This window comes from Molossus molossus, unplaced genomic scaffold (assembly GCF_014108415.1).
Source record: "Molossus molossus isolate mMolMol1 unplaced genomic scaffold, mMolMol1.p scaffold_m16_p_4, whole genome shotgun sequence".
NCBI classification, from domain to species: domain Eukaryota; kingdom Metazoa; phylum Chordata; class Mammalia; order Chiroptera; family Molossidae; genus Molossus; species Molossus molossus.
Window position 1 is genome coordinate 70,850,310 of NW_023425377.1, and position 22,205 is coordinate 70,872,514.

The 22,205-nt window shown below is 54.8% G+C and overlaps 2 protein-coding genes across 2 annotated transcripts; both read right to left on the reverse strand.

Moving 5' to 3' along the window:
- Positions 1 to 217: 217 nt before the first annotated feature.
- Positions 218 to 3,431, reverse strand: SAMD1 (sterile alpha motif domain containing 1). Its single transcript, XM_036240495.1, has 5 exons — positions 2,125 to 3,431; positions 1,428 to 1,731; positions 1,241 to 1,337; positions 1,033 to 1,144; positions 218 to 942 (listed from the first exon to the last, which is right to left on the reverse strand). The coding sequence occupies exons 1-5, from the start codon at positions 3,076 to 3,078 to the stop codon at positions 784 to 786; spliced, it is 1,626 nt and encodes a 541-aa protein (XP_036096388.1). The 5' UTR covers positions 3,079 to 3,431; the 3' UTR covers positions 218 to 783.
- A 2,273-nt stretch (positions 3,432 to 5,704) lies between these two features.
- Positions 5,705 to 21,257, reverse strand: PRKACA (protein kinase cAMP-activated catalytic subunit alpha). Its single transcript, XM_036241019.1, has 10 exons — positions 21,208 to 21,257; positions 13,693 to 13,754; positions 13,106 to 13,234; positions 11,082 to 11,180; positions 10,053 to 10,135; positions 9,099 to 9,225; positions 8,909 to 9,004; positions 8,686 to 8,808; positions 6,304 to 6,468; positions 5,705 to 5,887 (listed from the first exon to the last, which is right to left on the reverse strand). The coding sequence occupies exons 1-10, from the start codon at positions 21,251 to 21,253 to the stop codon at positions 5,762 to 5,764; spliced, it is 1,056 nt and encodes a 351-aa protein (XP_036096912.1). The 5' UTR covers positions 21,254 to 21,257; the 3' UTR covers positions 5,705 to 5,761.
- Between the last annotated feature and the right edge of the window lie 948 nt (positions 21,258 to 22,205).

Consider the following 22,205-nt stretch of genomic DNA (forward strand, 5'->3'; position numbering starts at 1 on the left):
CATGGGGATATAATAGAACTAAGCAAATATTCCTGTCCTCTTGGAGCAATCACTATTACAGCAGACTGTGAGACATTCCCATTCACTACCAGTCTCCCTCCAAGAACAATTCAGTGCTAACCCAACTCCCAGAAGGCTGGTGTGGTTCAACGCCCCACCCTCACTCCATTGATAAAATGGGACTTCTGGCCTTTTTTCTTTTCTTTCTTTTTTTTTTTTAAAACTTTATTTAAAAAACCTTCGGTGCAATATTAAAAAGCAATACAGCCAGCTGGAGCAACAACCAACAGAAAAGGGAGGAGTAGGGAAGACCCACTGACCTCACCCCAGCTATTCCCAGGGGATAGAGGCTGGGGGCAGACCAAGGGGCCTGGTTGGTGGGGAAAAGAAAGGCCACCCACCAAAATGAACAGGCAGAACAAATCATTTATATAGGAAACATCTGGCTGAACTAAAGACCTAGGGGAGATGAGAAGTCCCCATTTCTTTTTCTTTTTCCAAAAAATGTCCTAGGCTGGGGGTGGGGGAGAGGACTAGCCTCTTGGGGTGAAATGAGCAGGCCCTGTCCCACCCCACACTCCTCCATCATGGAATTTGGAATATGCTGGAGGCCAGATGTGTGTGTGTGTTGGGGAGACACAGGGAAGATATGAGTAGGGAAGGGTGTCCCCTCATTGGAATCTGTTATGAGGGCTGAGTATGTCCCCGGTCCAGCTCCTGGACTCCAGGGGACTTGGGTGAGATGGGGCTGGAATTGGTTGGGGCAGGGGTCAGGCTGGGCACTCAGCCTAGAAAGCCATCAGGATCATCATCCTCAAAGTGGCCTTGTTGGAGCACCTTGATGTGGTGCTCGTAGATTTTCAGGGCTGGGCCAAGGCGGATAGACAGGCCAGTTAGCACATCTGTCCGCTGCATGAGCAGGAGAGACTTGCCATCAATTTCCTGGGTGGGACAGAGAGAGACAGAACAGTCAGAGCAGACCCCCACTGAGGCCCTGGAATAGACTAGGGAAGTTGACAGTTGGGGACTCACCTGTTCTTGGAAAGCTGTTGCCTGCTCAGGGAAGCCGGCCTCTGTGAAATATTCTACCACGTCCATCACTGTCCACTCCACAGGGTCAGTTGGCTTCTCTTTGCGCCCAGAACTGAATTGGAAAAAAAAGGAACCAGTAAGCAGTGATGTTACTCTGGTTGTTATACACCCATGGGCACTACCCTCTTATCTCAAAACCCCAACTTACGGACAGCCAAAGGGGTTTCCATCACCCCCAGGCAGGGCTGGTTTTCCTGGAGGCAAAGGCACCGGGGATGGGGAGTCTGGCCCAGTAGCAGCAGAGGCTGGGAATGAAAAAGCATCTGCCTGTTGCTTTGTTTTTGGGCTTGGTTCCTTCTCACCAGACATCCTCCCCTACACAGAGGAATCCTTACCTGATCCTCCTTCCTTATTCATGGCTGCCATAGAGAATACCTGGCGAGTGCCACTGCCTGGTGCTGGGCCCCGCCCTTCATCCTGGCCCTGGTGGAGTCCACAAGGTGTCCACTCCTTGACCCTCTCCTTGGCACTCTGAGGGCCCCGCTCGCCATTAAGCTGGTGGTGCTGGGCAACTGCAGGACGGTCACCCTCCAGTACCTCGGAGCCTTCAGACACATTGTCTTCATCATCTTCATCTTCATCATCATCATCTTCTTCTTCCTCTTCTTCCTTCTCAAGCAGTCGCTCTTCTCCACCTCTCTGATGCCAAGGAGAGAGCAGGTAAGGTTAGCAGCTATTCTGGCCCTGGGCCCAGTCCCTGGAATCCAGGTCCCAACAGTGTACCAATGACGACCTTTAACATCAACAGACTAACTTTTACATATTCGCTCCGTGCCAAGATGTGTGTTAATAAAGCTCTCAGTAGCCAAATCTCGCTCAACCCCAAGAGGTCGCTACTGTTAAGTCCCGTTTTACACCGGAGGAAACTGAGGCTCAGAAAGAATAGTCACTTACAAGGTCGCTACTCGATGAGTCCACAGGAAAGACTCGAAAAGCCCAAAACGTCCGGATCCTCCCAGGACTTGCACCCCCACCACTAACTTTGCCCGCACCTGCCCAACGTGCGGCGCCCTCCTTACCCGGCTCGCTCACCTTGCTCCGAGACGCACGGGCGCTGGCAGCCGGCAGCGCCCGTCCAGGCCTGTCCCCGCGGGACAGCGCGAGCGCTCCGAGACGGGTGCGCTCTAGGCGGCCTCGCGCCGCCGCCTCCTCCTCCAGCAGCCCCTGCACACGGCCACGGGTCAGGCGGCCACCAGCACCGCCACTGCCCCCGAGGTAGCGCACGACTTCCCGCAGGCTCACGGGCCGCGCAGGGCCGCCGGCCCGCGCCGCGCCCCCCTCCGGCGGCTGCTGTGGCTGCGGCGGTGGCGGCTGCTGCTGCTGCTGCTGCTGCTGCTGTGGCGGCGCCGGCGGCTGTGGCGGTGGTGGCAGTGGAGATTCCCGGGCAGCGACGGCAGGAGGGGGGGCGCGACGCGGGCCGGTCGGAGGCGCCACTGCCAAAGGAGCGGCGGGCGCCGGCGGCGGCGCGGACAGGGGCGCGGCCCGCTGCGCGCGGGGGCTCGGCTGCGCGGGGCCGGGCGAGGGGGGCGCTGTAGCGGCGGCGGCCGCACGGGGCGCCCGGGCCGGGGCGGCGGCGGCGACGGGCGCGGGCGGCGGCGGCGGGGCGGGCGTGGGCGGCGGCGCGGCGGTAGGGCCCCCGCGGGGGGCGCGCGGCGGAGCCGGCGGGGTGGCTCCGCGCCGGGGCGGCTGGACGCGCGCCGCGTTGCGGTACGAGATGCTCCCCTTGTAGCTGACCCGTAGAACGGCGCGCTGCTGGATCAGTTTCTCTAGCTCGGCGCGCGTGCGCTCCGGCTCCGGGCCGTGCCGCCGCCGCACCATCCGGCAGATGCGCTCCAGGTCCGGCCGCGCCTTGCGCGAGCGCAGCGAGTCGATGGTGTCTAGGATCCACTCTTGGTAGTGCGGGGAAGCAGCGGACGACGAGGCAGCGGCCGCTGTGGTGGCGGCCGCCGCCGTCTCCGGCGGGGGTAGGGCCGGGGGCCCCGCCATGCCTCCCGCCCGGCCCGGCTGCACCGTGCGCGCTGCCTCCCTCCCAGCGCGGCGCCCCCCTCCCCGGCTCCCCTCCCTCCGCCGCTGCCCGCCTCCTCCTCCACCCTCCCCCCCGGGGGGCGCAGCGCCTCGGCGGAGCGGCGGCGGCGCTGCTGTTTCTTTGCAAAAAAAAAAAAAAGCGAGAGAGAGAGAGAGAGAGAGGGAGAGAGAGAGAGAGGGAGAGGGAGAGGGAGAGAAAACAGTGAGAGAAAGAAAAGAGAGGAAAAAAAATATGCACACACTCACTCACTCGCACGCACGCACACACAGACCCGCTTCTGCTGGGCGCGCGCGGGGCCGGGGATGCGAGGAGGGAGGAGGGGAGCGCGGCGCGGCCGGCCCCTCCCCGCCGCCGCCGCCGCCGCCGCCGCCGCCGCCGCACGCGCGGCCTGCGCCCGGGACACTCCGACCCCCCTTCCTTCCCTCCCTCCCTCCACCCCGCCGCCCGCCTTCCTCCCTCCCACCCCCACGCGCCCGCTTTTAAGGTGGAGCCCGGGCCCCCCCGCCCGCCCCCTTTACCCTGAGCTCCGGCTCACTCCGGCTCGCTCCGAGCCCCCCCCTTACAACTCCCGCGCGCTTTTTAAGGAGGCGCCGCGGAGTTGGCGCCGGGGCGGGGGCGGGGGAAAGCAGCGGGCGGGGGAGGGGTAGGGGAGCGGGAGCGCCGGGGGGGAGGGGAGAGGGGGCGGGCAGGGCGGACGGGCGGCGCTCGGCCGCCCTCCAGCCATTGGGCGCGGGACCCAGACGTCCCCGGCGCCCAGCCCCCATCTCCACGCCTCCCAGGCGCGCTCCGCTCTCGGGACCGCACTTACCGGGAACTCGCCGCTCGCGGGCCGGGCTGCTGAGCTTGCTGGGCGCCGCGGGAACCTTCGAGCCGCTGTCACCCCAGTGGCTCTAGGGCACGCTTGGCCCTGCGCTGAGGCAGGGAGGGGGATGCGCACCGTCTCCCCAACCCTTGACCACCCTCAACCAGGCCCCCCTTCCCTCGCCCCACCCTGAAGCTCGGCCTCCTGCTCACTGCGGGCCCTGGAGTCTCCTTGGAGCTCCCTCTCGGCCTGGGGCTCTATGCAGAGAGGGGCGCGACGCAGACTTGTGGAACCCCGAATTCAGGGTTATAGGGTTGTTTGGCGCCCCCTTCTCTTGCAGGGCCTGGGGGGTGGGGTAGTGACGGAAGTCAGCTAAACCTGGTTTTACAAGGACTGCAGTCCAGGTCTTGATCAGCCTGGACATTGGGGTGCGAAATTCCCTTTCCAACCTCCCTTGGTGTGTGGTGGTGGTGGTGGTGGTGGTGGGTGGGGGCAGTTGACCAAAGTCGGGAACACCAGCAACACTTTTTTTTAAACAAAACTTTATTGGTAATAGTTTTCAAATATGTTTACAACAGCACACTGTTCAAGAGGAAGTCGCGTCCTTCCCAGCACACAGGTTGAATCACCCCTGCGCCCACCCGGGGCCGACCCCAGGCCTGAGAGCTCCTCCTGGGATTGGGGAGAAGTTGTGAGGGGCAGATTTGGGGTTGAGTAGGGGCTCCCCACTTTTCTATTACAGAAAAAAAGCACAAATGGGGGGGAAGAGGTGATAGCTGACAGCTATGCAGAGGAGCACCCAGGATGGGGGGGGGGCGGGCAGGGACTGTTGGGTGACTAAAACAGACAGCCCCTCCCCAGCAACCCTGGCCTTGAACCGGGACCACAGAGGGGGAAGGAGGGGCTTTGGTTGCCTTCCCAAACAGCTAAGAGGCTGGGCATTAAAATCTAGCTGAGAATAAAATTAAGGAATTTGGGGGAGTGCCACGGGGAAGAAAGACCCTGGGTTTGGGGCTCCCCCTCTATCTTTTTGTGGGGACAACTCCTCTTTGGCAGGGAGAGGGGCAGCTGCTTTGTCTGGGTCCCAAAGCCCAAGGGTGAAGAAAGGTCTGTTGGAGCAGAAGGGGGTACGGACTTTCTAAAGGGGCTGAGACCCTTCTAGACTTGGCAGGGGAGGGGGTAATTAGCAGCTTGGGGGAAGAGGTTGGAACCCCAGCTCTTTCCTTTACACATCAGTCTGCTTCCCAGCTTGTAAAAATGGATTTGGAGGGGGGGTGGGGTGGGAGTGGGTTTTACGAAGGTGGGAGGGAGGCACTGGTGGAACTTAAATAAGTTCGTAAATTGTTTTTTAAAAAATTCTAGCAAGTAGCCCACTGCACATGTCACTAAAATCTCTCCTTCCCAGGCAAGATTGCTTTGAAAGGAAGGTTGGCCATTCTTTTATTTTCCCTTAGCAAGTTTGCTGGTGGTTTGGTGAGGGAGGTGGGGAGGGAAGGGGGCTGGAGTTAAGTTTGGACCCCTCTTTCCACACCCTGTCCCTGGATACACTAGCAAGACCTGGTCTGACTAGAACTTAGATACTCCTTCAAAACAGGTAGAAGTGGGCTGGGATGGAGGAAGGCAAAAGCATTAGGGAGGGCAGGAGGCTGAAGGGGGTGGGGGGGAGCAGCTGGTGTTCCTGCCCCTCTGAATATCTGGGCTTCCTGCTCCCCTACCTGGAGGGTGGGGTGGGGGTGAAATTAGATGTAAGGAACTCTGGGGCCCTCTGGCTGTTCAATCCAACCCTCCCACCCACCCCCCACAAAAAAAGAAAGAAAACCCTTGGGGGCACAGGCACACCCCTAAAACTCAGAAAACTCCTTGCCACACTTCTCATTGATGGAGACTCGGATCTCTTCCTCTTCATAGTCGTCAAAGTTACTCGTGTCCCCAGGGCCTTTAAACTTTGGTATGAAGGGAGCTTCCACCTGGAGAGGGGTCAAAATTACCCAGACCTCAGCAGTCAACATAATCCTTGTTAAAACAATAAATACAAATGGCCTAACATTCATGAGATAACTTACTCAGACCCAGGCCTGAGCTTAGCATTCGGGTGTGGACTCACCTTAACAACCCAAGAATCTTATTATAGCCAACTCACCAATGGGGAAATGATTTTCCAGAGAGGGACATCTCCTCTGGAAGGCCCAAGGTCAGAGTAGCCAAGTGACCTTGTAATCCCATTTCTAGATCTCCACTGCTCTAAGCTGCCCCAGCTAGAATGACCCAGAGCCTGTTTTCAAATTATTTTTCCCTTTCTATCTCTCCACTGACAGCCCTCCCTGGCTCTTGACCTGCTCTCAGAGCCCTCAGTGTACCCAGGGAGGGGAGGGGGGACACATACCTTCCTCTGGTAGATGGCAATCCAGTCAGTCGTGGCAAACCACTTGTGGTTCTTGATGTCATTGACTCCATTCTTGAGGTTCCCAAAGCGCTTGGTGAGGTCCACCTGCAGGAGGTTCCGCAGCAGATCCTTCAGGTCAGAGCTGAAGTGGGATGGGAACCGCACCTGAGGGGAGGGGGAGGGGAAGGACACAGACAGGGTGGGAAACAGGTCTGGAGCTTGGGGACCCCAGCACACTGCCTTTGACATCTAACAGTCCTATGGGGCACAGGACCAACTTGAGTGTGTCAGAATCCCATTAGAACAGTGAATCAGTGTTGGTTTCTGATTCAGGTCTGGGAATGGGTCCTGAGAGTCAGCATTTCTAGCTAGTTCCCTGGCCATGCTGATGATGTGGGAGAGGGGAACACTTTGAGAACTGTTGCTCCAAGTTAAGTGTTATGATGGTTCCATTCTAGAGAAGAAAGTGAGGCTTAAAAGAGTTATACAGCTTGCCCAAGGTCACACAGATGAGCGGGACAGGGTAGCTCCCTCTTGGGTGTGTTAGACTCCAGACTTGCATTTTTATTTTATTTTTCAGACTTGCAATTTTAGCCATTATTTCCTAAGGTGGTTCTGCTCAGGTCTTGGGACTTCAGAAATATCCATGCTTTTGAGAGAAACAACTGTTTTTCTTTCTTTTTTTTTTTTTTTATCCTCACCTGAGGACATTTTTCCATTTTTTGTTCAGATAGAGTGGGAGGGAGAGAGAGGAAGAGAGAGAGAGAGAGAAACATCGACGTGAAAGGGACACATCGAGTGGCTGCCTCGAGTGGCTGCCACCTGCATGACCAACCAGGGCTGAGGTACATGCCCTTAGCGGGAACCGAACCAGGGTCTCTCTGGACTGCAGGCTGACGCTCTAACCGCTGAGCCAAACCGGCCAGGGCGAAACAACTGTTTTTCTATTTCTCTCTCTGGACAGCTAAGGCTCTTCCATTCTTTAAGGCTCAGTTCAAATCTCCCAGAAACTTTCACCAAATGCTCTGAACCCATGGTTTCATATGCAACTATTTATTGGATTTCCAACACTACTCTGCCTCTTACAGGCTGTGACCTTGGCCATGGCCTTTAACCTCTCTGGGCCTGTGCCTGCCTTTCCAGCATGGGACAGATATCCCAGGGTTGCATGAGGGAGATAATACTGCTGAGGGTGCGTGGGAACTGTGAAATGCTACAAAGAAGGCAGTTATGCTCTTCTCCTCTTCCCTCTTGGAACCTTCTATGGCTTTTTCTTTGTTTCCCACTTTGAGCCATTCTGTAGGCAATTTGTATTGTGCCTGGTGGCAGTCATCTCCTCTTTCCCTTTCCGACCCCACTTTGCATATGTGATTTCTCTCAACCTCTCTGAGAGGCAGGTGGCTGGTTCCTCAGTTCTCAGGTGCATAAGATGAGGCTCAGAGGGGGAAGGCACTTGCCCGTGGTTTCAAAGCCAAGGGGTGCCCAGCTGGTGTGGCTAAATGGTTAAAGGTCAACCCATGCACCAAGAGGTCGCTGATTAGATTCTTGGTCAGGGCACATGCCCAGGTTGTGGGCTAAATCCCCAGTGGGGGGCATGCAAGAGGTCGCCAATTGATGTTCTCTCTCATCGATGTTTCTATCTCTCTCTCCCTCTAAAATCGATATAGAGAAAAAAAAAAAAAAAGCCAAGGGATGGCAGAGCTGTTACCAGGAGTTAGTCAACCCACGCAGGCTGAGCTGGAAGTTACTTCCACCATTTCCTGGTCTGGATGGAGGGATGGTTGAATCCTCCCAGTGAGATGGGTGAGCTGAAGACAAAAGTGAGGTTCCCACCTCTCTCGGGCCCTTGGATCTTGGACCAGACATATCCCCTCTCCACACCTCAGCTTCCTTAGTCCCTCAGAGTTCTGGGTAGGACAGAGGGGGTGCACTGGGGCAGTGGGTGCTTAATGCACTCTGTAGATGCTAGGTCTAACAGTCCCCTTACCTGCACCCTCTGAGTTAGAATCTCTGCATTTGAGAAGAGGGGTATGGGCCATATACCCCAAATGACTGTCCAGTGGGGTCTAGGAACCAAATGCATTAGCTTTTCTGTGAAACTTGTGAAAAATTACATTAAGGGGGACAATTAGGAGTGAGTAGAGCCTCATATAGAGCAGGGTAGAAATACGGGTGAGGCTTGAGGTTTTGGAAGCCCTTAAGAGGCACTGTGGGTCCAGGAATAGTCAATGAGGTTGTGTGAGGTGTTGACCTCAGTTCGCATGGCAGATGCACCTAGCTTCACTGCCTGGCCTGACTTAATGAACTTCTGGATTGTTCTGACAAAGATGGTGGGTGGGAAGGGGTTTGTCCCAGGTGGAGCCCCTGCATCCAAGGCCTCACCTTCCCAGAAACAATCTTCTCGTAGATCTGAATGGGCTGGTCAGCAAAGAAGGGCGGGTAGCCGGCAGCCATCTCATAGATGAGAACCCCCAGGGCCCACCAGTCCACAGCCTTGTTGTAGCCCTGGAGCGAGAAGGGGGTGCAGGATGAGGGGAGAAGGGTGCAGAGGGGGCACAGACAAAGCAGGCCTCAGGAGCAGCCGGAGGGGTGGGGAGGCACCTACTTTGCTCAGAATGATTTCGGGGGCCAGGTATTCGGGGGTCCCGCATAAAGTCCAGGTGCGGCCTTTCACACGCTTTGCGAAACCGAAGTCTGTCACCTGTGGGCACAAGAGTGGGGCTGATGGAGAGCGAGGGAGAGAGGGTCCAGGCCACGGCCACCTGGGGTTGTCCCTTGCCTGGCCTGGTGGGTACCTGAATGTAGCCCTGCTGGTCGATGAGAAGGTTCTCCGGCTTCAGGTCCCGGTAAATGAGATCAAGCGAGTGCAGGTACTCAAAGGTCAGGACGATCTGGGCAGCATAGAAGCGGGCATGGGGCTCACTGGCAGGGACAAGTGGAGAGGGGATGGATGAGTGTGAGTGGCCACACCCAGCAGGACCCACTTGCCCCCAAATGGTCTTGCATGTGAATCTAGAGAGTGGCCTCCAGCCCAGCTATCCAAAATGTGTAAGAGGAGCAGCCTTATTCATATAGAGTTCCACACTGGAAGGAGCCCAGAAGTCCCTCAACAGAGGAATTGCGTCACAGATTGTGATAGATTCATACAGTGGAATCCTACACAACACTACCACCAGGACAAATGATGAATATGCTCAAAACTGTGGCTAGAACTCAAAACAATTAAATGAAGAGAAAGAAAAGGACAAAAGAATATGAACTGTGTGATGCCATTTATATCAAGTCCAAACCTAGACCAAACACATTCTATGGTGTTTAAAGCGAGAAGGGACAATTGCCTTTGTTGGGGTGGTGATCTGCATTTAAGGGAATTTTCTGGGGTGATGAAATGCTAAATACAGTGTTTTGGGAGGTGGTTACACAAATGTATGCAACAGTCAAAACTCATGGAATAGAACACCGAAGACCTGTGCATTTTATTGTATATAAAGTGCATAGCTATGTGAATAAAAAAATAAAATAGCATAAATTTTAAAACTTCATAAAATCATCAATTTAAAATGCGATACCTAAGTTACTATGTTTATTTTGTTTCATGGTGGTTGAAACATTGCAGATTCCTTAGTTCAGGGAAACCAAGAACTCACAGGGTACTGAAGAGGCCACCTGCACATCCCCAGATGGCTTGGTCATATGACACTGTGTGTGGACAACCCCAGGCCTGGTGTAGCTGGGGGCAGTCCACTCACCTGAACCTTCCGATCCTCCGCAGGTGTGAGAACATTTCCCCGCCGGGCACATACTCCATGACCATGTACAAGTTTGAGTTATCCTGTTGGGAGCAGCAGCTGATCAGGACCCTGCTCCCCAAGCCCTGGGCCCCACCTGAAGGCCTGGTGCCCTCAACCAGCAGGAGTTCAGAAATACAGTGACACCAATCTGGGCTCCTATATGAAGTACATAAGCACCAGGTACTGTGCTCAATGAGCTACCTGTCGCATTTCCCTCTGCCCATGAGGAAAAAGGGACAGCCACTATCCTACTTATAGGGAGTAGTGGTAAAAGGGAGGGCAGACTACAGGTGCCTGGGCTGGAGAGGGGGCTGGAGAGGGGACTCCACAGCAGCTTATGTCTGTGACTGTCCTGAGCAAGGTTCTTGGAACCAGGACAGGCTACAAAATTTGTGCCCCCCCTCCTCCACCAAATAAAAGTGTGAGTCTCCTTGCTAAAAAATGATTATGGATTTTTGAAGAGGGCATTAGTAGAGCATGACACCAAGCACAGTCCCTTGTGACTGCCTGGGTAGCAGGCCCAGAATGAACTTTCCCAACTCTTGAAGTCCAGCTTAGGATGGCACCCAAAGTAGCTCACACAGGGTGCTCATGATGTGTTTGGAACTGTCACTGCTACCTTTTGATTCCCAGTTTACAGATGAGGAAACTGAGCCTCAGGGCAGTGAAGTCCCTTGCCAGGGTCACATGGGCAGGTGCTGCTGAGCTGGGATTTGAACCCAGACTGTGTGTCAGGTTTTTGTAAATAGAGCAGTGATTTTGAGGGATGTCATCCAAGTTGAGTGACATGACCACCCAAGGTTATCAAGTAGAACAGATCCAGGAGTTGAACTTGGGTGTATCGGAACCCTAGGCTGACCCACCCCCCCATCAGTGGGCAACCTTCTAGGGTAGCCACTGAATGTCCTCAGCCCTCAGGCATGGTTTCCCTCTCTGCCCCCTCTATTCCCCAACGGCTGGGACCCACCACGGTGACCCTGGTCCCACCTTGAAGGAGAATTCAAGTTTGACAAGGAACGGGAAGTTGACAGCCTGCAGGATGCGCTTCTCATTCAGGGTGTGCTCGATCTGTTTCAGCTTCACCACCTGCGAGCGGGAAGAGGGTGGAGAGGAGGAGGCATGAGAGAGCCCTCATCCCCTGGTGCCTGGAAGTAGGGGTGTCAGGGCCGGGTCGGTTCTTGTGAATGCTTGTGGCCTAGGTGGGGTGCTAAGGACACAACAAGGCTGAGGCTTCCTGTCCAAAGGTGGCATGCAGTTCAGGACAAGAACACGAGTCACCAGGCCCCTCAGCCCAGAGGGATAAGAGCCGTGAAGGGGTTAGTTTGGGGCCTGAGGATGCCCAGATGAGCCATGGGGCTAAATCTGGGGCAGGAGTAGTCAGAGAAGGCTTTTTGGAGGAAGGGGCAGAGGAGCTGAACATGGAAAGACAAGCAAGAGTAGTGTCCAAGGAGTAGGGGGTTTACAAAAAACTTCTCTCCATCTAGAGCACCCACACACCTCCACCCGAATGCCAGGCTAATTCCTCCTCCGCCCTCAGCTAGCCCCAGAAGGCACCTTGTGCATAGTAATGGAGCTTTGAGGGGTATGTACTGTGAACACACCAGTTTGGAAGCCCAGAGAGGGGTAATGACTTGCCTAAGGTCAGAGGCATGCTAGTCAGCAGCCTGGCTGTTCAGTTACCTCTGAGCCCCTGTGCTAGGGCCTTTTCTGCTTTGCTCACAGCTGTATCATTTGTGTCTATACCTGCACTGCCCAATACCATCCATACTAGCCACATATGGCTGCTGTGCGCTTAAATGTGTCTGAGAGACTGGATAACAAAGTTTAAAATTTTAAATTTCTAAAGTGAAAATTTAAAAACTGACACTCCAGCCCAGCTGGTGTGGCTCACTGGTTGAGCATCAATCCATGCACCAAGAGGTTGCTGGTTTGATTCCAGTCAGGGAACATGGCCAGGTTGGGGGCCCAATCCCCAGTGGGTCCCATGCAGGAGGCGGCCAATCGATGTTCTCTCTCATTGATGTTTCTATCTCTCTCTCTCTTTCCCTTCCTCTCTCTAAAATCAATAAAGAAAAAATAAGTAAACAAACAAATAAATAAATAAAACCTGACACTCCATACAGTTACTGGACAACTTTTAAGCCTGTCTGGAACAACTTGGGTATGCCAATTTGCTTTTTCAACTTCTCTACTTTTTCTTGTCTTTCTAGTGAAAACGTACCATTAGTATGAGATATACTGTAAGTGTAAAATGCACACTGGATTTTGAAGACTTGGTATGTAAAAAAAGTATTTAAAATGTCTCATAAATGATATGGTTATATACATTAAAATGATAATATCGTAGATATGCTGACTTAATTACAACATATTGTTAAAATGCATTCCAGCCCGGCTGGTGTGGCTCAGTGGTTGAGCATCGACCCATGCACCAAGAGGTCATAGGTTCAATTCCCAGTCAGGGCACATGCCCAGATTGTGGGCCAAATCCCCAGTGGGGGCATGCAGGAGGCAGCCAATCGATGTTCTCTCTCATTGATGTTTCTGTCTCTCTCTACCTCACCCTTCCTCTCTCTCTCTCTAAAATCAATACAGAAAAAAATAAAATAAAATGCATTCCACCTGTTTCTTTTGTTTAATGGGGCTTCTAGAAAACTTAAAATCATACACGGTTTGTGTGACACTTCTACTGGATAGCACTGCTTTAGAGTAGTGCCTGGCATAAATAGGTGTCAAAAATATTTACAGAAAGCAGGCCCATGTAAATGCCACCTCCCTAAGGAAGACCTCCGGCTTTCTGGAATATAGGTTATGTGTCTGACCCTGTGCCCAGTGCCTGATCTCCCTTAGTGGTCAGCCTGGAGTGGAACCTCATGAAGGCAGCATGGTGCCCTTCTGGCCCTCAGGTCTGGCATATGATGGGGGCTCAAGAGGTAGTTGGTGAGTGCATGGATGGAAAGAGCACTCCAGGCAGCAGGTGGGACCAGGCCACATGGCAGAGATAAGCTCACCTTTTGTTTGTCCAGGATCTTCATGGCGAAGTGGTTCCCAGTCTCCTTGTGTTTCACCAGCATCACCCGCCCGAAGGAGCCTGTGCCGAGGGTCTTGATTCGTTCAAATTGATCCAAATGGGCTGTATTCTGTGGGTGGAGGGTTTGGGAGAATGCCTAGTCTTGCTTCCCCTTTTACTCTCAGCCATTCCTGTGGCTTGCTTGGCCAAGGTCTGAGGCATCCTCCCTGCCACCAGCAGAGGGAGCCCTGGGGAACAGGGGGAGTGATGGGGTGAGGACAGGGGGAGGAAAAACAAGATGGCGGAGGGCACATTCCTTGAGGTGAGTGGCAGAGGCTAGATCTAGCCCTGGACTGGGGCCCAGGAACTGCTGGCAGCTGGGGGGTGGTGTGTGGAGACCACCAGTTGTAGGAGGTGGTAGGGTGGGGGAGCCTGGCAGTGGGCAGTCAGGTGCCTCCATCTAGGAACTCCCATGGGTGTCTAGGCACCCTCACAGGGCCCTAAATCCTAGCCATGTCACAGGGATGAAGCTGGAAGACGGGGCCATCAGTTCACCCCTCCAGGGGCTCTGTACCCAGGGGGGCTTACCTGAGCAGGATTTTCCCATTTTTTAAGAAAATCTTCTTTGGCTTTGGCTAAGAACTCTTTCACTGGAAGGAAGAGAGGGGAGAGTTAAATGAAGACCCCATCTCATTGGGGCAGGCCAAGGGTATTCCTGGGGAGATGCCCATTTGTGGAAAGTGGGGTGCAGCTGTTTCAACCAGAGTCTGATCTTTTTTTCCCCCAGGACCTTTGGGTGCCCTGGCTGATCTGAGGGCAGATTGTGGGGAGCCCTGATCTGGGTTAGGGCCTGGGCCCCATCTACTACAGAGAGGTGGAATCCAGCCTCAGCTCTTCCAAAATTGGGTACAGGGCAACTTGGGGGTCACTCTCAGGGGGACAGAGGGCAACACCCAGGCCAGCCCACCCCCACTTGCCCCAGTTCTGACCGACATTCCACGGCCAGGGACAACGCCAGCTGAGGTATTTATAGCCTCAGGATTTGGCTGTTCCTCAGGCCCCTTCTCTGGGGAGGCCGGTCCAGGGTGGAGGCCTCTGGGGCTCGGGTAGCAGGCGCCCTTGGGGGGCTCAGCTGTCGCCTTGGTCCCCAGCTGGCCCTGTTCCTGCCTTTGCCAATTCATGGGCCAGGCTCTAGAGCTGATTAAAGAGAGGATTTGCTCCATGCCCACTCCCCAGGGTCCCCTCAATACCCCAAGAAAAATATCATCATCCAGCTAATACGGAAGGAAGACTTTCCAGCATGCAGACCCTGGACCTGCTGTTTTGTCTCCACTATCTCATTTAGTTAGCTCTCCAACTTTCCTTTTATCCTTCTGCCCATTTAACACTCCAGAAAACTGAGGCTTGAAAAGAGGCATTGTTGCCAGCGCCCTGAGGCAGCCCAGCAAATAAGTTAAGGGCCAGGACTCTGGGACTGAGATCAAGTTCAGATCCCAGCCTGGTCCCTGCTAAGCTGTGTAACCTTAGGCAACTGACATTACCTCTCTGGGCCTCAACTTTCCTCATCTGTAAAGTGGGGATAATAATAATAATGACTTGGCAGGGTGGTTGTGAGGACTGATTAAGTTAATCTTGGCAAACAGAGTTGGACAGTGACCTGCATGAGGTTCAATCCATACAATTGTTGACTATTAATTTTGCTTTCAAGTATTTTTAAAAATTAAGGTATAAAATACAGGGGATGATGCATTGAGCACTCAAACCTTAAATGTGTGACCTGACAGATTTGTACATTACAGACCTATTCTTGTGACTACCCCCGGGGTCAGGCATGCTGTTGTTCAGGGACCCTGCCTGTGTGCCAGCCCTGTGCTGAATGCTTCCTATGCTTGCGTCCTACCCTGATGGCTCAGAGTTGCTATTACTCTTATTGTATAGAAGAGAAGACTGACCGGGCCTGAGGTCACCTGCCAGACCCCATTGCTCATGGAATTAATTGCTTCACTCCAGACAGGTAGCAGTGCACTAGGATGGCCCACAGACAGACCTGTCCTCGACCCCCTGATGTTCCTGGACAGTTGCCACCCTGAGGGGTCCTACACACTTGCACTTTGGCCTTACCTATCATCTATGTGTCCCACCCATATGCAGTATTAGAGTCCCACCACAGCTTCTGGGTAGACACCACTCCCCCACTGTCCCCAAGGCTCTCCCTCAGCATTCAAACAGAAGAACCTTCCACGGGGCTACAAGAGCAGCAGACAGAGGAAAGACCATTGGTCAGGAAAACCTTACAAAGAGTGACCGCGCAGAGGAAGGGCAGTCAAGGAATGGTTAGGAGTCCTAGGCTGGTTTCTGGCTGGGCTACTAATGGTCTGAGAGACCTTTCTGAATCTGGGGACAGTACCATATCCAATGCTTTCACCAGCAGAATCTTTTCAGATACATACCACCCTCCTTGGATACCTCTAATGTATACATTAAATTCTGAATGAAGGTGGGGGAGATAGTAACCTCTTGGAACTCTACCTTCACAGGAAGGTAGGGAGAAGTGGGCTTTTGAGGAACCCAGAATGCCTAGTCTTGCTTCCTCTTTTACTCTCAGCCATCCCTAAGAACCACCATGTCCTGCTTTTCTGATTTTGAGTGCCTTGGTCCTAGCACAGCCCTTCTCTGTCCCCTCTGGTGCCATTGGCTTGCCAGATTCGGGGATAGGGCACAAGGGAGTGGCAGTGCCAGGAGGAACAGGCAGATAAAGAGGAATAATGATGTGGGGGCCCCGAGCCAGGAGCCCCCATAACTCACCTCTGCTTCCTGCCTCCTCCAGCAGAGGGTGCAATGGGGGTGGAGTCGGATGGAGTGATCTGGGGCCCCTCTGCCCCTGAGCAAGGAGGCTCAGGGTGCTGACTGTGGCTTAGGTGCCCAGAGGGTGTGGTGCAGGTAGTTCAAGAAACGAATAGTCAGGTGAGCCCAGAGGAGCAGCTGCAGCCATAGCTGGAAGGTGGTCTCCGAGTCCCCACCCTGGCCATTGCCTGAACCCAGATCCATCCCAGGCTACCCTGGGAACCACAAATATACAGAGCTTCTGAGCTGGCTTCCTTGGTAGGGTCTCAGGGGACCCTGGAGGAGGAGCTGGTTGTCAGGGAAGCATTTAAAGGTACCTGCTCCTGGTTGGCCAAGGTTTGCAAAGGCCCTTCTTGGCAGAAGGCAGTGGGAAGATTCTCCCTAGGATGGCCCTCCTGGCTAGCCTGCCTGCCCCAGGGGTGAAGTGCTAAAGCTAACTTCCCATTCCAGGGACTTCACTGCTTCTAGGATGCCAGTTCCTGCTTCCCCAAGTGGGCAGACTACCCACAGGATGGTACCTGATGTGCCCAGGGCAGTGCCCACTGGGCAGAGAAGGAGTTAAGGGCTTTGGCCCAGGCAGCAGCCAGGGACTCCCTGGGGGCTAAAGAGGCCCCAGAGCTCCATTAATTAGCAGAAAGAGCAGCTGGAGATAACAGCGGGGGTGGGGGGTTAGGAGAGGGTTGGGGGTGCAAGAGCCACCCTATCACCTCCCCAAATCCTGCTTCTCCGAGAGAGAAATGGGTACATCTGGCTTTCTCTTGTTCCTATGCAGGGGCGGAGAGTGGAACAGCAACCTGGGATGTCCTTGGCCTCTGTCAAACCTTGCCCTGTGCTTGGCTCTGCTCTAGGCCGTGAAAGTCCAAACCGGAAACAAAAAGCTAAACCCAGGGGTGGGGGAGGGAGAGGCTGCCTTGACCATCTTCCTCCTTCTTTCCAGATCCCAAAAGAAGTGGAGTGTCAGTGGTAGCTTATCTCAGAGTACCTAGCACCTGTGGCCCTTCTGACAACTGGAAGTGGCAGAGAAAGGAAACCCAGCCAGGTGCTGACTTGTGAAACCTGCTCCCCTGCCCATGTCTTCCATGGGGGTGGGGAGTGGGGTGGGATGTGTGTACCAGCCTTCATCCTGGTCTGGATTCTATTTGGGCTCATAAAGAGAACCCCAGATACCCTTCAAAAAGCCAGGACTACAGCAGGAAGCAGGAGCTCAGTCTCAGACTCCCTAAACAAATCTTAGTACTCTCTCCCCACTGAAACTTGGTTGTCCCAAGAATTCTGCGGTAGGGATGCAAAGCCTGGGCTGGGACCTCTACTCTGGGCTGGTTGATTCCTCTAGTCTAGCTTGGATCACCTGCTTTGAACTGGAACCCTCCCCACCTCCAGTCTGAGCTTGACCCCAACACTGGACTATACCAACCCCATTCTGAACTGGAACTCTATTCTGGACTGGGTGATCCCTCAGTCTGAGCTGGACCCCCAGCAATGGGCAGGAACACTCCACAGTCTGATGAATCCCAATTCTGTACTGGACCATCTGACCTGGACTCCATCTGAACATCCCCATTCTGACCTGGACTCCATCACTGAGCTGGACCAACCCCTATTCTGAGCTGAACCCCAATACTGGGCTAGACTACCCCACTGCCCTGCTCTGAACTGGACTGCTGCTCTGGGTGGACCATACTCCCTCGTCTGAACTGGGCCTACCACCTACCCTCCTATTTCCCAGGCCTCCAGCTCAGGGTTGTAAGGGAGGGGTTTCCAGGGCCAACCAGAAGTACAAAGCCTTTTTCTCTCTGCCTGTTCCCCAAACCCTACTGCAGCTCCTCCTTGACTTCAGGGGCAGGGTGCCTGGAGAGTTGCTATAGCAACAGGGTTAAGCCTCACCATCGTTGAAGTTGGAAGCCATCACTCAGTCTTCCTCTCAGGGCACTAGAACTATGGTGGCTGGGAAGGCTCAAGAGACCTGCTGCACCAGGTTGGAAGTCCATCCCTAGATACCTGCCTACAGGGGGAGCCAGGGAGTTGTGGGGGTGCTGGCAGGAAGAGAAACCTAACCTGGGCCAGTGGGTGCAGGGGAGGGGCAGAGAGGATCCTCAAGTTTCTGTAGGCCTGACTAGACTAAGGGAAAAAGCCACCTTGACAAGACCCTCTTGGGCACCCATACAACTGCCAATACATAGGTGTTTGACCCTTTTGTATTTCTGTAGCATGTTAGAAGGCAACAATTCTTTCCATCCTGGGACTTCTGGGGGGGCACTTCTTACTCTCAGTGCCTGGATCTGCTTGTCCCTAGGGTCTAGGGGTGGTAGAGTGGGGGCTCCCTCTCACCAGCCCTACCCTTTGCCCTGTGGGCCAGTTCTCAGGGGTGCTTTTGGCCAGTGCCAGCCAAGGCCTGAGCCCCACTTGGCTGCCTATCCCAGGAGCCTCTTGGGGCCAATGCCCTCTCTCAATTTCTCTAGCTTGCTCAGAGCCGGGTCCTAGGTTTTTTTTTTCTCTGCCCTCTTAGCATCTTGCCCAGGCCCCAGCTAATGGCTTTACATCTTTGGGTACAGATTTTCCCCACCTCACCCCACCCCAGGGCTTGCTCTAGATAGATCCCTGCTCTCTTGGGAGGAGGCTGACACTGTACTGCTCTGGCACCAGACAGTAGCACAGGGGGCTGCAGGATGCCTAACTAGTGCCTCCCTCCGTATGGCTGGCGTCTGGCAGATGAAATTCAGGTGCCCCCTGCAGGCTGGCCTGGCTACTGCCCCTAACTCCCACCCCACCCATCCTAGTTAAGGAGAGGTCAAATTTTGTCTAACTCCATCCTTTCAGAATCAGAGTTCCAAGCAAAGTGGGGCTTCCTTCCTTATCCTATTTCCTTCTCTGAGAGCCCCTGCAAGTCTCTGGAAGGAAGTACAGCTTAGGGCATTCCCCAATGTGTGACATGGGTCCCCTTGGCAGGGCATGAAATAATTTTAGGGATATTTCATTTTTCTAGTCACATGGACCCCCATTTCAATGTGTAGCAGAGAGACTATAACTGGCATAGCAATCCCATGATTTCATTTATATTACTGCTTAGGATGGATCAAAGTTTACATCAGAACAAAAGTAAGTCGACATTTTTATTATTTTAAATTAAGAAAATATAAGTGACTAGAGGAAAAATCATGGCAGTAACTTGAGAATGTCTGGGTTGGGAAATTCTGGGTTCCAGGAAGTTGGCTGGTAGGCAGATCTGGATGTGAATCCTGCCTCTGTGACATCATCCATATCAAACTCAGAGAGTCATTTAGAAAATTTGGAAAATAGACCATTATGAAAATCACTCGAGCAGCTAGATCTATGGAAACCACTTAGTCTGGCATATCCTAGATGCCCAATAAATAGTGACCCTACTTCACCATGATGGTCCATTCCTGGGTGTCCGCCCCGCGCTCTAAGAGATTTAGTGGTTCCTTCCAGAGCCTCCAATCTTTTACCCTGTACAGCCCCCCCCCCCCCTCGCATGTGTTTGATATGCCTTGAAAGTTTTCCAGGACTAGGTCATCTCTCCAACTTTCAACTGAGCCACTGCAATATATAGCTGCCTGCCTCCACCTTCTACCTCCCAGGCCTCACCTGCTGGGGGTCCAGCCCCTCCCTCTGTGCCTAGTCTCCTCCAAGCTCATGCCCAGACTTTTTTTGGTCACTACCCACCTGCTCCTCTGTCATCAAGTACTCCGCTACAGGCACTTGTCTCCGTAAACCCCGCCCATTGGTGACATGTCAGCCCTCCCCATGGCTGTTCAACGACTCAGTTCTGCCATTTGAATCCATGTGAGAATAAAGTTTCTTTGGCTTTCATATCAGGGTCTTTCTGGGAGGGGGCATTCAGGGGACTCAGACTCTGGGGTTGGAGACCAGTAACTGGGAAAGGTAAATTTGGATGTGCCCTCCCTTTTCAGCTCTGACTATGTCTGGGTAATGGGAAGTAGATATCAACTGAGGTCCAGTTTTAGGCCTGGAGTGATGACAATTTAAGAGATGCAGGAATTGAAAAAGGGGATCGACACCATTTCTGAAGGCATTTACAGATACAGAATCTCTTTCTCTGGTTGGCTGGAAAAGACCAACATAATTTGGAGGCTGAGGGGGAACAAGCCTGTTTCTGGCTGAGCCCTGGAAATAATCAGAATCTGTCTCTTGGCAAAGCAGGTCATTAGTTGTCACCCATTACTCTCCCCAACTGCCATCCCTTGGGTCCCCTTTCTCACCATTCTAGCTCAAGCTGAATGAGCCTTGTTAACTCAGACATCTTCATCACCCACTTTTCATCCTGAGCCAGGAGCGGGTGAAGAAGACCGGGGGCTGGGTGAATGATGGAGCCTCAATTGTGAAACAACAATTTATTATTGAAGGACCCTCTAAGGAGCCTAGAGCTCAGTGCATAGTAGGATATGGAAAGGGGCTCTGTTGCTGCCCCCTAACCCCAACCTGGGAAGGAGAAAGAAAGTAACTCAGCAAGACTGGCTCAGACTTGACTTTGGACACACGGAAGCAGTTCTCTAGGTTCATAAACAGTCTGCTACCCCAGCCAGGGACAAACACTTGCTGGGAGGAAAGCGCACAAGCAGAGTGGCAGAGTGACAGGGTGAGAGAGGGGCACAGGGACTCAGAAAGATCCTGTCCACCAAGCCAAGTAACACAGAAGGGGAAAAACAACGCTGGAGGTGGCTCTGGGAAAAGCTCAAGTGGGCAGAGTGGGTTTGGAGGGGGACTGTGGTAAAGTGAAGAGGAAAAGGGCAGGAGAAAGATGGCAGGAGCTGATGGGGGAGGGGTGTGGTCACCAAGGTCCCTATGGGATGGAGGCAGACCCCACAGCACTCCCAGTAGAAGCCTGGGTCAGAGTCTGGTTGTGGGTCCCATCTATGGGAGAGGTGAGTGAGGAAGTGAGAGAATTAGAATCTGGGGAGAGGGTCCAGGAAAGTAGGGAGTGGGGTGGTGACAGGGCCCCATGTGGGGCCCCAGCGGTCATACGTGCCATAGTTGGCAGTGACAGCTGGGTGGGGGGGCACAGTTTTTGCAGTAGGGGAAGGTCTTTGGCAAGGGGGCTCTTACGAAGGGTCTTCTGAGTGCCTTGAGGCCTTACCTTGGACAAGCAGGGGGAGGGGGCATAGAGGGGTAAGCAAAGAGAAATGTGGGGGGGCACGTGGGGGAGGGGCCAGGCGGTGATGGACAGGGCGGAGGCTGACAGCGCGGGTCCGGGATTGAGGTCATGGCCTGAGCACTCACCACTCTCCTGCTCGCTGCCCTTCTTGGCGGCGGCGGCGTTGCCCATCGCGGCGGCGGCGGCCGGGGCCGGTCCCGGAGCTGCGGCGGCGGGTGCTGGCTGTGGCCGGCGGCCCCGGAGCGCGCTGGGCGGCGGCGGCGGCGGCGGCGGCAGCGGCCCCTCGGGTTGCTGCGCTGGCTGCGGCGCCGCGACCCCCGCCAAGCCCCTGCTTCCCGCGTCTCTGCGCGCCCGCCCGCCCGGGAACCTCAGCCCAAGTCCGCTGCTGCTGTCTGTCTGTGACGCTCCCGCAGCCCACGCTCATTGGTCCAGGACGCCCTGACTGACGGCACCACGCTGCCACCTATTGGTCCTCTGCGACCCTCCAGCGCCTCTATTGGTTCCAGCCCCGTGACGCGCTCCGTGGATGCCCGGCCACTCGCGAGCTCGCGAGGCGCCTGATTGGCTGAGGTTCGCGACAGGGGCCCGGGCTTGCCCAGAGAGGCCGCCAATTGGCCGAGGCGCGAGGTCCGGCCAGTCCCCGGCAGAACGATCAGTGTCAATCCCGGGGTGAGAGGGCGGGGCGGAGGCGCAGCTTGCTGCCGGAGCTGGCCCGGCTAGGCGGCCGGAGCTGGCGGGAGGCCGCGCCGCGCTCGGAGGATCAGGAGGCGGTCCAGGCGGGCGCACGCCCGGCCCGGTGCACGCCGCAGTCCCCCGCCCCCGCTCAGTGCGGCAGCGGCCGCGGGCCAGCCGAGGTTGGCTCCGCGGTCCCCTTACCCCGGCGCAGTCGCTGTCCACCTGCCAGCGGGGGAGGGGCGCGGCGATGCCGCGGGTCAGAGGTCGCCGGCCGTCGTCATTCATAAGGCCTGGCGCAGGATAACCCAGCAGGCCAGTTGGGCTGGGCTCCTGGAGGAGGCAGGTCCTCCGGAGCAAGGAGCGGTTGGGAGGGGGCCCTCAGTGTCAGTCCTGTTCCTGGTATCCACACTGGGTTCCTGCGACTCATTATTTCTCACCACAGCCTTGT